Below are 15,232 nucleotides of genomic sequence, written 5' to 3'. Positions count from 1 at the left end.
CTGGTCTTTCAAATAAATAAAATAAATCTTTAAAAAAAATACCAAACTTTCATAAATACATAGGTCTGTGTGTGGACTTTCTATTCTGTTTCAGTATCTATTTATTTTTTTAAAAAATCATTTTATTTATTTGAGTCAGAGAGGGAAAGACAGGGAGAATTTCCATCTACTGGTTCACTCTCCAAATGGCCACAACAGCTAGGGATTGGCTAAGCCTAAGCCAGGAAGAAGGAGCTTTATCCAGGTCTCCCATGTGGGTACAGGGGTCCAAGCACTTGGTCCATCCTCCATTGCCATTCCGGGCACATTAACAGAGGGCTGGATCAGAGGTGGGGCAGCTGACTTGAACCAGCTCCATATGGGATGCCAGCACTGTAGGTGTAGGCTTAACCTTCTGTGCCACAGCACCAGACCCCCTTCCCCCACCCTGTTTCTATATTCTTACACTACCATTTAAAAGCTCTGATCTGCTATCTATCCTATTTAAAATTTAAAAACATACTACTGACCTCAGGATCAAGTCCAAACTGTTTGGCATGCCATAATGCCTCCTCCTAGACCCATTCCGGAGTCTCAGAAGTGGGTACGGGCCTATTCCCCTGTTGGTTCCCATGCAGCTCTCTGCCTGGGCCAAGCGCATCGACGCCCGGGGCATTTGTATCTCCATGCTTCTCTTTTCAGGGCTTCCAATGCTCCATCTTCTCTCCCTCACTTACAGGGCAAGCACCTGTGCACTGTTAACTCAAACATCATCACGTCCAACCCTTCCTCCCTCCACAACCAACCAAGGAAAAAGAAGTCATTCTTCGCTCCTTTGTGTGTTTACAACTTCCCCGACACTTTCACCCTGTCACCACTATCTCACGGTACTTACTCATTTATATGTTTTTCTCCCCCACCAATATGAGTGTCTTGAGAGCAGGACTGTTTCTTCTTCAGTATAAAACTATCAAATTATGTAAGCAATAATTGGAACATCTGCTTATATTAAATATGACAAAATATCAGTTTCAAATCAGAATAAAAAATTATGTATATTTGATCAAACTCAGTTCATAATACAGCAAAAGTGTGTAGAGAATAGTAATTCCTGCTATAGCATGTTTAGTCATTTGGCAACAGATAAAGTTGGTCGAAGGAAGGCCAGGAAACTTTGTCTTGGAAGGATTAGAACCGAGGGGCTCCATAATCATCTGGCATTCGCTCGATGTTGTATCTGAACAGAACAAGAAATTAACATTGGTAAGAAGGTGGATAAAGATCCCATCTAAAACCACATCCTTTACTGATTCCAACACTCTGACTTTAGTTATTCATTCATTTGGAAGTCAGAGTTACATGGAGAGGAAGAGACAGAGAGAGAGAGACCTTCCATCTGCTGGCTCGCTCCCCAAATGGCTGCAAGGGCTGGGCTGGGCCAGGCTGAAGCCAGGAGTCAGGATTTCCCTGATCTCTTATGTGGATGCAGAGGCCCAAGCACTTGGGCCACCTTCTGCTGCTTTCCCAGGCACACATTAGCAGGGAACTGGATCAGAAGTGGAACAGCTGGGTCTTGAATTGGAGCCCATATGGGATGATGCCATCACAGTTGGCCACGTTACCTATGCCACAATGCAGGCCCTTTTATTTTAGAGGGACATTGTAATGAACGATTTATAGGAAAATGCAGACTATAATGTGATATAATATTTATTCTTCAGAGTCAGTGTTAGCAAGTAGGGGAGCCAGGATCTGATTCTAGCTAAACCCAACTCCTTAGCCCATCTACTTCCCACCACACTGTGCTCTCCCCAAGCTGAAAAAGTGGACAATAACTGAGCATACACATGAAGAATACAGAACACCGTTGATGAGGCTGGCATTGTGGTACAATAGGTTCAGCTGCTACCCACAACACTGGCATCCCATACAAGCAACAGTACCAGTCCTGGCTGCTCCACTTCTGCTCCAGCTCCCTGCTAATGCACCTGGGAAAGCAGAAGATAGCCCAAGTGTTTGGGCCCCTGCCATCCACATGGGAGACCCTGATGGAGTTGCAGGCTCCTGGCCATTTGGGGATAACAAATGGATGCAAATCCTTTTCTGTCTCTTGTGCTCTTTTAAGTAAATAAAATAAGATCTTAAAACGAAACAAAAACCAGGGCTAGTGCTGTGGCGCAGCGGGTAAAGCCACCGCCTGCAGTGCCAGCATTCCATATGGCTGTCAGTTCAAGTGCCAGGTGCTCCACTTCCAATCCAGCTCTCTGCTATGGCCTGGGAAAGCACTAGAAGATGGCCCAAGTCCTTGGGCCCCTGCACCTGGGTAGGAGACCTGGAAGAAGATCCTGGCTCCTGGCTCTGCATCGGCATAGCTCCTGCCATTGCAGTTAATTGGGGAGTGAACCAGCAGATGGAAGACCTCTTTCTCTCCTTCTCTCTCTGTGTAACACTGACTTCCAAATAAATGAATAAATAAATCTTAAAAAAAAAAAAAAAAAAAATAAGGCCGGCGCCGTGGCTCAATAGGCTAATCCTCCGCCTTGTGGCGCCGGCACACCAGGTTCTAGTCCCGGTCGGGGCGCCGGATTCTATCCCGGTTGCCCCTCTTCCAGGCCAGCTCTCTGCTGTGGCCAGGGAGTGCAGTGGAGGATGGCCCAGGTGCTTGGGCCCTGCACCCGCATGGGAAACCAGGAGAAGCACCTGGCTCCTGGCTTTGGATCAGCGTGATGCGCCAGCCGCGGCGGCCATTGGAGGGTGAACCAACGGCAAAGGAAGACCTTTCTCTCTGACTCTCTCTCTCACTGTCCACTCTGCCTTCAACAAACAAACAAAATAAATAAACACCAAAAACAAAACCACAATTGATTAGCACTCTTCCATCAAAAAAGATGCTGTCAAAAAATATCTTTCAAAAGATCTATTTCTGGGGCAGGTATTTGGCACAGCTGGTGGATTGTCACTTAGGATGCTAGCATCCCATATCGGAGTTCCTGGTCTAAGTCCTGGCTACCCTGCTTTTGATTCAGCTTCTCGCTAAAGTGAATACTGGGAAGCAGCAGGTGATGATCAAGTACTTGAGTCCCTGCCACTTGTTTGGGAGACCCAGATGGAACTCTGGGTTCCTAGCTTTAGCCTGGTCTACTCCTGGCTGTTGTGGGCATTTGGAGGAGTCCACCAGTGGATGGAAGATCTCTTTATTTGTCTTTCAAATAAAATGGAAAAAAAAATGTATTTGGGGCCCAAAATATTAGCTTGATTTAAATTAACGCTTTATATTTGAAGCAATGTAGGGCCGGCGCCGCGGCTCACTAGGCTAATCCTCCGCCTTGCGGCGCCGGCACACCGGGTTCTAGTCCCGGTTGGGGCGCCGGATTCTGTCCCGGTTGCCCCTCTTCCAGGCCAGCTCTCTGCTGTGGCCAGGGAGTGCAGTGGAGGATGGCCCAGGTGCTTGGGCCCTGCACCCCATGGGAGACCAGGAAAAGCACCTGGCTCCTGGCTCCTGCCATCGGATCGGCGCGGTGCGCCGGCCGCAGCGTGCCACCCGCGGCGGCCATTGGAGGGTGAACCAACGGCAAAGGAAGACCTTTCTCTCTGTCTCTCTTTCTCACTGTCCACTCTGCCTGTCAAAAAAAAAAAAAAAAAAAAAAAAGAAGCAATGTGTAGTTCTTATAATCTTACTTTAACAATATGAATGTATGTCTACCTCCTCCCTAAATTCTATCTTTATTTTTTACCCTTGTTCTTGCTACTTTGCTTCATGTCTTCAAATTTAATTATATAAACAACTGATATAGTAACTTATTTCAAATGTTTGCTGCATAACCTTAAAATCTGATCTCTCTCTTTTTTTTTTTTTGGACAGGCAGAGTGGACAGTGAGAGAGAGAGAGAGAGAGAAAGGTCTTCCTTTTGCCATTGGTTCACCCTCCAATGGCCGCCGCGGCCGGCGCATCGTGCTGATCCAAAGCCAGAAGCCAGGTGCATCTCCTGGTCTCCCATGCGGGTGCAGGGCCCAAGCACCTGGGCCATCCTCCACTGCACTCCCTGGCCACAGCAGAGAGCTGGCCTGGAAGAGGGGCAACCGGGACAGAATCCGGCGCCCTGACCGGGACTAGAATCTGGTGTGCCGGCGCCACAAGGCGGAGGATTAGCCTAGTGAGCTGCGGTGCCAGCTGATCTCATTTTTAATTGATATATATACTTCTAATCACTTGCCCAATAGAAATTCCTCACCTGTGGTTAGAAATATACATGATAGGAACTCCAGGAATCTTCCGGATTCTTCGTTTTAGGTCCCGGTCAACTGTGGCCACAATGTAACACTTGTGCTGAAAGACACACCCATTGATTGATATTCACATAGAGTTCACTGAGCATGCTTAATGATCAGTGGGAAATTGTGTAACCACTGACTAGTCTGAACAATCATTCATTTTCACTTTCAACAGCAAAGTGAGTTATCATGATCTAATTCATATTTATAAAAGATATAACAAATTGCCTGGGCTAAATGGAGCTCCTAAGAATCTTAGACGGTAGAAAACCACTTATAAGCTGTGAACTTTTTTCTGTCTCACAAGTGGAAGGGACTTAGCCACATGAGGCAGACAATTCCTTAGTTGTGGGAAAACACCTGAGGGACTCTATGCAAATGCAGTATTAGAATGGATGGCACAACTGTTTTTCTGAATCTCAGGGTTTGGGTGAGGGTCTGAGACCCGCTGGTGGTGCAGGAAGGTTACCCCATGCAGCAAGAAGCATGAACAGGACTTCCAGGATCTGAAGTTTTAACCTAACAGCTCTGAAAGCCATAGCACTTAGCTGTCAGTTGAAGCTACTTTGGGTTCTACTCTACTTCTTCATATCTGAATTTTCCACTGGGTCTTAAGTTATAGCATGGTGTCAGCTGTGCTGTGGGAAATTAAGGGAACTATTGGGCCACCCAAGGGATAAAGCAGCTAAAGGGATGGTAGTGTGGTCACCTGATGATTTTCCTTAGCAGAGGGAGCTTCTCATAACAGCAATCAGTCAAAGAAGTTCTAGTGTGCTTGACAAGAAGGCCAGGATGGAAGTATTAAATCTACTAATTCCAGGTGTACCCTGGCACACTCTGGGGTAGAACTGAGAAATTCTGTGCGGGGGCAGGCATAATGGAGAGGGACAAAATTCCTGAATGGGGAGTAAATGGAAATGGAACCTCACTTCAGATTCACAGGAAGGCAGAATCTGATATATCCATATTAACTCACTGTAACCTTTTATAGATATTTTTGGAATAAAAAATCAGTACTTATACCCAGTAAATGTAGGAGCTGAGATCTGAAACCCATGTCTGCTCCTAAGCCTGTGTTAGTATAGATCTTCAATTCACTTTCTGAAGTAGGTGAAGACACCCATACTCCTTGTGAAGGGATATGATATAATTTTCTTTGCTATTTATTTTCCTAGATGCTTTACCGACTATGAACATTCAGTAGACAAATTTACTGGTTTTTTTTCAGAGTGAAAAAAGTGAACACTGAACAACTGATGATACCTGAGTCACTCTCTGGACTAGGCAGTCATCTGCATAGGTTCCTTTGTGTGCGCATGGTAATCGCTCAAATCTTGGATCCTTGGCAATCCTGTTGGGTGATAAAAGTGGACTAAGCATCCGAGCAATTGAATTAACTTTCAGCTCTCCATCAATGAAGTACAAGGAATACTATCTTGGCAGATTTTCAGGCACCTCTAATTAGAAAGACAACTTATAGGAAAGGAAAAGACAGCTGTTCATGCTGTGGGTCATTTAATCATCACAAGACTCAGTTATTTTATTTCCATTTTACAGGTTTGAAGAGTGTCAATTAATTTGCCCAAAGCTACACAGCTGGGAAAAGCCAGGAATCAAAACCTAATATTAACCCAGTCATTTCACTTTTAGAATGCTGTCTTACACAAATGTACAAGAATACTCCTATAGGTCTAAGGGTGGTCACTATGGCGCAGTTTACAAGAGTGAACAACTGTGGAGATAATCTAAATATCCATCAGCAAGGTAAAAGTTACACACATTTTTAAAGAATGACGTAGAGCTGTATGTATGAATGTGGAAAGACCTCTGAACAAACACAGAAGTCAATGAACTATACACACTTACATACTGAAAATGATTCAGTTAATATAATACAAAGTCCTCTCATATTCTTCCTCTAGATTTGCATTTTTTCCCACATAGAAAAAGAGCTATACAAATATATTCTGGGGCCGGCGCTGTGGTGCAGTAGGTTAATCCTCTGCCTGCTGTGCTGGCATCCCACATGGGTGCCAGTTCTAGTCTCAGCTGTTCCTCTTCCAATCCAGCTCTCTGCTACAGCCTGGGAAATCAGGGGAAGATGGCCCAAGTCCTTGGGCCCCTGCACCCATATGGGAGACCCAGAAGAGGCTCCTGGCTCCTGGCTTCGGATTGGCTCAGCTTCTGCCATTGGAGCCATCTGGGCAGTGAACCAGAGAATGGAAGACCTTTTTCTCCGTCTCTCCCTGTCACTGTCTGTAACTCTACTTCTCAAATTAAAAAATTAAAAAAAAAAAAAAAAAAACCAACATATATATATATATAAACTCTGGGGCCAGCATTGTGGTGTAGCAGGTAAAGCTGCTGCCATCCCACTGGGTGTCGGCTTATGTCCTCGATGCTCTACTTCTGATACAGCTCCCTGCTAATGGCCTGGGAAAGGCAGCAGAAAATGACCCAAGTGTTTGGGCCCCTGCTACCCATATGGGAGACTTGGATGAAGCTCTTGGCTCTTGGCTTTGCCCTGGCCCAGCCCCAGCTGTTGTGGTCATTTTGGGAGCGAACCAGCAGATGGTTGTCTTTTTGTAGCTCTGATTTTCAAATAAATACATAACTCTTATTCTATATCCTAACCCTTGTCAGTTGTCCCTCTTGGGGTGGAAGAATGGAGAAGTGTGAATGTAGGTGAAAATTTTTACTTTTTATTGTATGTATATGTTTATATTGCTTGATATAAAAAATTCAAATATATTGTTTTCATGTAAATTTGAAAGAAAACCCTCTAAGTTCGTGATTCTTTGAGGAGTCACTGAGATGAATGAAAATGCAAGGTAGCCGGTAAGTACGAGGGGCAACAAAAATACTCTACACTGCCGTAATTCAGTGCTAGGCCAGTGAGGGGATATTTAGAAAAAATGACCCGGAGATGATAAGATGAAGATCAAAGAATGCAACAAGGAAAGTGAGGTGAGGAATGTTCCAAACAGGGCACCAGCCATCTGAAAAACAGTTTGCTGGTATTCAGGGAAGAGTCCATCTCCGGGCTGGAGGACGTGTTCATGGATTTGACAGTGGACTGGGGCTGGAGAGTCTCCAACGCCAGCTGAGAGGCGAGAGCTCCGTGATACCGAAGGGGAGCCCCTTAAAGATACCTGAGATGGAGTGACAAGAACAAAGCTGTCTTGGGAACACTAAGCAGGCCGTGGCGAGCAGCATACAACAGAAGGGAGAGACTGCTGGCTGAGAAACTCGGTAGGCCAAGGTCTAGCAGGGATGGGGAACGTCTGGCCTGCAGGCTGTAGAAGGCCTGTGAAATCACTTGGTCTGGCCCTGCCAAGGCAAACGCAAGCTGGACTCTAAATTCAATCACTCTCTAGCAGGCTGATTTTTAAGCTGATGATTTTGTGTGGTCTGTGAATTACATTATAAATATTCAAACGGCCCTTGGCAGAAAGACAGGTTTCCTAACTCTGGTCTATAGCTTTGTTCTGCATGTCACTCCTTTCTCATTGGGAACCATTCATCTCCTCCTCTCTACTAGTTAAAAAAAAAAAAAGAAAGAAAAGAAACAAATTATTTTTGTTTATACCTTCCTCCAGCTGACAACCCATTTCTATTTCTCTTTACAGCCAAACTTGGTGCCTCTACTTTCAAATACTGATACTTTAAACTATATAAAATCACGAGATAAAGAAAACATCAAAATACCTCCACTGATCTCAACAGAGAGGGGTCTTTTAGTATTGGAACTGTGATAAGCTCACAATCTTCCAAAGCTAATTTTCATAATTTTTTTTTTTTTTTTTTTTTTGACAGGCAGAGTGGATAGTAAGAGAGAGAGACAGAGAGAAAGGTCTTCCTTTTGCCATTGGTTCACCCTCCAATGGCTGCCACGGCTGGCGCGCTGAGACCGGTGCATGCGCTGATCCGAAGGCAGGAGCCAGGTGCTTCTTCTGGTCTCCCATGGGGTGCAGGGCCCAAGCACTTGGGCCATCCTCCACTGCACTCCCTGGCCACAGCAGAGAGCTGGCCTGGAAGAGGGGCAACCGGGACAGAATCCGGCGCCCCGACTGGGACTAGAACCCGGTGTGCCGGCACCGCTAGGTGGAGGATTAGCCTATTGAGCTGCGGCGCTGGCCAATTTTCACAAATTTTAACATATAAACATGGTAAGTTGTTTTGCTTGAAGAGAGGAGTTCACAGCCATTCATTTATGAGAAGGGGCGGGCATTTGGTGCGGCAGGTAAGATATTGCTTGGGACAGCCACATCCCAATTGGAGTGCCTGGGTTCAAGTCCTGGCTCCCCCCCCCCCCCTTTCTTTTAAAGATTTACTTATTTTACTTGAAAGAGAGAGAGAGGAGGGAGGGAGGGAGGAAGAGAGAGAGAGAGAGAGAGAGAGAGAGAGAGAGGTCTTGCATCTGCTGGTTCACTCCCCAAACAGTCGGAGCTGCACCAATCCGAAGCCAGGAGCCTCTTCCAGGTCTTCCAGTGGGTGCAGGGGCCCAAGCACTTGGGCCATCTTCCACTGCTTTCCCAGGAGCATCAGCAGGAAGCTGGATCAGAAGCAAAGCAGCCAGGACTCGAACCGGCGCCCATACGTACGGCTTTACCTGCTACACTACAGCACTGGCCCCATGGCTTCACTTCTAATTCTAGCTTCCTGCTAATGTGCACCCTGAGAGCTACTGGGTGATGACTTGAGTACTTGGGTCCCTACTACCCAGGTGGGAGATCTAGATTGAGATCTGGACTCCTGGCTGCAGTCTGACCCAGTTCTAGCTTTCATAGGCATTTGGAATAAACCAGCAGAGGGAAGTTCTCACTCCATCTGCCACTGTCTCTGTCTCTCTTGCCGTTCAAATGACTAAAAATAAATAAATATTTAAAAAACCTGCCAGTGGGTGGCAGTGAATACAATCAATAATAGAATTGTATGAGCCCACTGCTATGGTTTGTACTAAAGCAACAGCAATTTTGCAACCAGTATACATGCTAACATGGTGAGAAAGGCAACATTTCAGTGATATGATGAAAACAGCTTTGTGGACTCCCTGCCAAGATCTCTGAGGCCCAGAGGGTCCACAGAAATACTCTGAGAACAACTAATTCCAAGGGGGCTTTCTGGAGTAAGACAGAAATTTTATTTTAAGATTTATCTATTAATTTGAAAGGCAGAGCCACAAAGAGAGGGAGAGAGGTAGAGAATGAGAATCTTCCATCCGTTGGTTCACTCCTCAAATAGCTGCAATAGCCAGGTCTGCACAAGGCTGAAGCCAGGAACTCCACCATTCACATGAGCAGTAGGGCACAAGCACTTGAGCCATCTTCTGTTGCCTTCTCAGCCTCATTAGCAGGGAGCTGCATCAGAAGCAGAGTAGGGGCCAGCATTGTGGCGTATCAGGTAAAGCCACTGCCTGCAGTTCCAGCATCCCATATGGGTGCTGGTTCTAGTCCCAACTGCTCCATTTCCAATCCAGCTCCCTGCTGGATTATTTATTTGAAAGTCAGAGTTACAGAGAGGGAGAGGGAGAGGGAGAGGGAGAGGGAGAGGGAGAGGGAGAGGCAGAGGCAGAGGCAGAGGCAGAGAGAGGTGCCTCCATTCACTGGTTCACTCCCCAAATAACCACAATGGCTGGGACTGGACCAAGCTGAAGCCAGGAGTCAGGAGCTTCATTTAGGTCTCCCACATGGGTGCAGGGACCCAAGATCTTGGGCCATTCTCCACTGCTTTCCCAGGCGCATTAGCAGGGAACTGGATCAGCAGGGATTTGAATTGACACCCATATGGGATGCTGGTGCTGCAGGTGACAGCTTTAACTGCTATGCCACAGTAGTGGTCCAGGCCAAGAAATCTTTGGACAGCAATCAGATGAAGGAGAGTCAAAAGAATCTTCAATATACAAATCTGGAACAAACCCAGATTAGTTGTTTCCTACCTTAGTGCCACTCGATACTTCTGCCCCAATTTCTCAATTTCTGCCATTACACAATCAGTTATACAAGGAATACCTGCAAGAAAAAAACCCAAACACACATTAGTAACACAATTTGTGAAAAAAATTCTCTCTGAATTATATCGTGTTCAGAATCTTTAAAAGTACTAGGAGCCTTCTGGAAGGATAGCAGAAAAGGAACTAGAGAAAAAAACTCCTATTCATTAAGAAACTAGGCAACTGCTCCAACCCCATACCACAGATTCCAGAAAGTATCTGTCATGATCTGGGTGAAACAAATTAAGTTGGATTATGTTGTTATTTTTATGTGTTTTTTTTTTTTCCTAAGATTTATATTGATTTTGAAAGTCAGAGTTATAAAGAGAGAGGGAGGCCGGTGCCGCGGCTCACTAGGCTAATCCTCCGCCTTGCGGTGCCGGCACACCGGGTTCTAGTCCCGGTCGGGGCGCCGGATTCTGTCCCGGTTGCCCCTCTTCCAGGCCAGCTCTCTGCTGTGGCCCGGGAGTGCAGTGGAGGATGGCCCAAGTGCTTGGGCCCTGCACCCCATGGGAGACCAGGATAAGTACCTGGCTCCTGCCATCGGATCAGCGCGGTGCGCTGGCCGCGGCGGCCATTGGAGGGTGAACCAACGACAAAGGAAGACCTTTCTCTCTGTCTCTCTCTCTCACTGTCCACTCTGCCTGTCAAAAAAAAAAAAAAAAAAAGAGAGAGAGAGAGAGGGAGACACAGATCTTCCATTCTCTGATTACTCCCTAGATCACTGCCATGGACAGCAGTCAAGATGCCCACATCTCATGTCAGAGTGCCTAGTTTCAATACTTGGCTCTGCTTATGACTCTGTTTCCTACTAATGCAGAACCTGGGAGGCAGATGTGACGGCTCAAGTTTTGGGTTTCTAGCACTCATACGGGGGATCTGGATTGGGGCATCAGGCACTGGAGGCTGTTGCAGGTATTTGGGAAATAAACCAGTGAATACAGGAGCTCTATCTCAATGTGTCTCTCTGACTCTCAAATAAATTTTTAAAAAATTCTGAAGAAAGGGGCTAGCACTGTGGCGTAGCAGGTAAACCCGCTGCCTCCAGTGTCAGTGTCACATATGAGTGCCGGTTTGTGTCCTGGCTGCTCCACTTCTGATCCAGCGCTCTGCTGTGGCCTGGGAAAGCAGTGGAAGATGGCCCAAGTCCTTGGGCTCCTGCCACCCATGTGGGAGACCCAGAAGAGGCGCCTGGCTCCTGGCTTTGGATTGGTGCAGCTCTGGCCGTTGCGGCCAATTGGAGGTGAACTTGCGGATGGAAGACACCTCTCTCTCTCGCTCTCTCCTCTCTCTGTGTAACTCTTCCAAGTAAATAAATAAATCCTTAAAAAAAATTCTAAAGAAGAATATGTATACTGAAAAACAGAACAGCTTTTCATTTATCCGCAACTTAAAAAATCTAGATTTCTGGGGCCGGCACTGTGGTGTAGCAGGTAAAGCTGCTGCTTGCAGTGCCAGCACCCCATATGGGTGCCGGTTCTGATCCACCTCTCAGCTATGGCCTGGGAAAGCAGTGGAAGATGACCCAAGTCCTTGGGCCTCTGCACCCACATGGGAAACCCAGAAGCTCCTGGCTCCTGGCTTTGGACTGGTGGAGCTCCAGTCAATTGGGGAGTGAACCAGCAGATGGAAGACTTCTCACTCTCTCTGTGCCTCTCTTCTCTCTGTGTAACTCTGACTTTCAAATAAATAAATAAATCTATTAAAAAAAATCTAAATTCTAAAATAGAAACTCTCCCACCTATGTTCAAAATCAATGTCCATAATGATGATTAAAGCACTCTGTTTTCTGAATTGTGAAAGCTTAATTATTCCCAGTCAAGGATGCATTAATTTCAATTTATTGAGAATGATCACTGCTGTAGTGGCCACTGCAGAATAAATGGACAACAGTCCAGGTGACCGGAAGTCCACACCCCTCTTCATGTATTTGGATACATATGATTATGGTAAACAAATGCTGCAGAAATATAAAAGTATAATACTCACACTTGGCATACAGACAATCCATCATTGATTGTATTAAGTCCAGTTTGGCTTTAATGGAAAAGTTGATAAAGTTGGTATCAACGAGGATGTGGTAAGGTGGGCCCAGCTGAGTGTTATATTGGAAGAATAAGCAGGAAGGGTGCTGGGGGCTGATGGAAAAAGAAATTAAGAACATCAAGTCACGTCCATTTGGCACTTTGGCGCATCAACAAAAACAAAAAAGCAAGTCTCTGGACAGGGTACCACAGATAAAACTTTCTCTTGTTCATTGAAAATAAATCCTAAAAAGGCAAGGAAGGAAATAACAGCATATCTTAATCTCAAGTTCACTTGCACACTTCATATGAGTTCCTGTATCAGACACAGAACAGCCATGGGTACAGGGAGGTAGACCACAGCTGTCATGGTGAGAATGATGCTACCAATTTGCCGTTCTCACAGACTCCTAAAAGGGTTGTATGGAAGGTGACAGGGCTTGCCCAAAGTGAGGGTTATACACTATACATGGCAGGGTCTGTTTCTCATCTGAAAGCTCAAGATGTTGGGGCTGAATCTGAGGGTGAATCTGCGTTGAATTTTTAACAGTAGTTTATGGACCAGTACCCAGCCATGATGATATATCCATCATCAATGAACAAAATGAAATACTTATTTTAAAGCAATAATCTTTATTCTAAAAATAAATCCTTACTTTCTTTTGGTTATTCAGTCTCTCTTTTATGCTGGTGTGTTAAACCACAATTTAAAAAAAAAATTCTTGGCAATAAAAGAAGTTAATAGGGTTACATTATATTCCCAGGATTTTAGGGGCAATTTTGCTGCTCCCCGAAATATTGAAACCTTCAGGGGCCTGCACTGTGGTGTAGTAGGCCAAGCCTCAGCCTACAGTGCCTGTATGTCATATGAGTGCCAGTTCGAGTCCTGGATGCTCCACTTCCCATCCGTCTCTGTTATGGCCTAGGAAAGTAGTAGAAGATGGGCCAAGTCCTTGGGCCCTTGCACCCACGTGGGAGACCCGGAAGAAGCTCTGGCTCTGGCTGTTGCAGCCATCTGGGGAGTGAACCATAGGATGACCTCTCTCTGTAGCTCTACCTCTCAAATAGATAAGCAGGGATTTCTAAGAGGCCTGTGGTTCTGAGAACATCGCTTCAAATTCCAAAGGAAAACCTGAAGCTTCTGGTTACTCACACTTCTCTTTCCTTCAGTGCACTGGGGTCCTTCTTTTCCTTCTTCTTAGGTTTTAATCTATCCTTTTCTTTACTAAGAAGAAAAAAGCACACAGTAGTTATAATCTCATTCTACCATTTTTTTTTTTGGTACACAGAAGACATCCTACTTTGTAACTGCTTTACGTTCACATCAGCATACATTTTCCGAGCAAATCACCGCAGTGGGAAGCAGCCTGGAAGTCTCAAAACTAATCAGTACAGCCAGGATTCCATAAAAACTGTTAACAGGCCAATACAATTGATTATGTTATCTTTTTTTTTTTTTTTTTTTGGTTAGGAGCTCTCATAACAAGGATCAAAACCCACAGCTAAGCAGCAGGGAAACAGGCTGACTTTTATCTTACCAAGACTCAGATCCCGTATAAGTTGGAGGGGAAAGGATTCTCCCATAAGCCTCTTATAAAGGCTAAACCTTAACAATGCATACACAAAAGTTAAATGTTAGGTAGGAAGAAAATATTACTGATGGGGTGTCATTCTTAAAAAATGACATAATAACTTCACATTAAAGGCAGGCTGAGGAGCCGCCACTGTGGCGTAGTGGGTAAAGCTGCCTCCTGCAGTGCCAGCATCCCATATGGGCGCTGGTTCGAGTCTTGGCTGCTCCACTTCCAATCCAGCTCTCTGCTATGGCCTGGGAAAGCAGTAGAAGATGGCCCAAGGCCTTGGGCCCCTACACACACACATGGGAGACCCGGAAGAAGCTCCTGGCTCCTGGCTCTGGATTGGTGCAGTTGCGGCCAATTGGGGAGTGAACCAGCAGATGGAAGACCTTTCTCTCTCTCTCTGCCTCTCCTTCTCTCTGTAACTCTGACTTTCAAAAAGAAAAATCTTAAAAAATAAAAAAAGGCAGGCTGAGAATACTTTTGAAGGCTCTAAGGACTATTCTCTTGTTCGGAGTCTCTTAAACTCACTGACGCAGTTATTTAGGTCTTCTTTGTGACAGGGACTACTACTGCCCTCTCTTCCAAGGTGATCTGGATTCCTTTACGATTTATAAAACGGAGAACTTTCCCATTCTCTTTAAAAAACATTTGAGGGTCAGATGCTGGAGACCCAAGACAAATATGTCCTCTGACCTCACCATCTTTCAACATAGATCAAAAACGCATTTTCCCCCTCTGGGGAACGTTGTGCTGTAACAAGATAAAGATTCGCACATCGACCTCTCACAAAACTGTTAGCATCCTTAAACGTAATGTGGCACATAATACAACAAGGTGTTCACTCAAGAAATGTTTAACTCCCAGGTCTTTCCCAGTGTAACTGTGTGACTACTACCCCATGAGAATAAATCTAAGGCAACAACATTCAAAGTAAAAACAAACAAAACACAAAAGCTTTTCCTACTTCTTCCCCCGTACCGCTGGCAACTAAGACCCAGCTGATTGCGGACACTTACAGCCTCTCATCTCTTAGACTAAGCATTCGCTTCATGGTCGCATACTTCCTTGCTTTCTTTTGCTTCCCCTTGAAACAGAAATCGTAAAGTTAAAAGAGTTGGAAACGCACTGCATTTTGAAAAGTCCCTTCTTTTTTTGTGTCCATTCCCGTCCCCTCTTCCCGCGAACACACCCCTCTCCCCATTCGCTAAGGCATAACCGGTTCCGCTCGGAGGATTTTTAAAGACCAGAATGAGCACAAACTAGGGGAATGCGGGCGAAATTTTGCCAAGCACAGAATCCCTCCGTACAGTAGCCTCAGACAACCCAGTCTTGGACCCCCTCCCTTACCATGCTCTTGCCGTACTCTTGGTTCTTCCGGAATCACC

General features: G+C 45.6%; 1 protein-coding gene across 11 annotated transcripts; it reads right to left on the bottom strand.

Annotated features, from left to right (window-relative positions):
* Positions 1-1,008: 1,008 nt before the first annotated feature.
* FCF1 (FCF1 rRNA-processing protein) lies at positions 1,009-15,229 on the bottom strand. 11 transcript variants are annotated; one of them, XR_016226606.1, is made up of 8 exons: positions 15,037-15,229; positions 14,864-14,931; positions 13,421-13,492; positions 12,233-12,381; positions 10,190-10,262; positions 5,515-8,806; positions 4,212-4,306; positions 1,009-1,216 (listed from the first exon to the last, which is right to left on the bottom strand). XR_016226606.1 is itself a non-coding variant. In XM_008272043.5 (8 exons), exons 1-8 carry the CDS (start codon positions 15,046-15,048, stop codon positions 1,168-1,170), a joined length of 606 nt encoding a protein of 201 aa, XP_008270265.1. In that variant the 5' UTR covers positions 15,049-15,229; the 3' UTR covers positions 1,009-1,167. The 11 variants fall into 11 exon arrangements, 9 of the variants coding, with proteins under 9 accessions (XP_008270265.1, XP_051682197.1, XP_002719693.1 ...); XR_011384925.2 differs by having other exon boundaries at positions 15,195-15,229; XM_008272043.5 differs by having other exon boundaries at positions 5,515-5,602.
* Between the last annotated feature and the right edge of the window lie 3 nt (positions 15,230-15,232).

This window comes from Oryctolagus cuniculus, chromosome 20 (assembly GCF_051225735.1).
Source record: "Oryctolagus cuniculus isolate XC-2025 breed Fujian yellow rabbit chromosome 20, ASM5122573v1, whole genome shotgun sequence".
Lineage (NCBI taxonomy): Eukaryota > Metazoa > Chordata > Mammalia > Lagomorpha > Leporidae > Oryctolagus > Oryctolagus cuniculus.
Note: the sequence above shows the minus strand (reverse complement) of the source record. Positions and strands in the feature narration are given on the sequence as shown.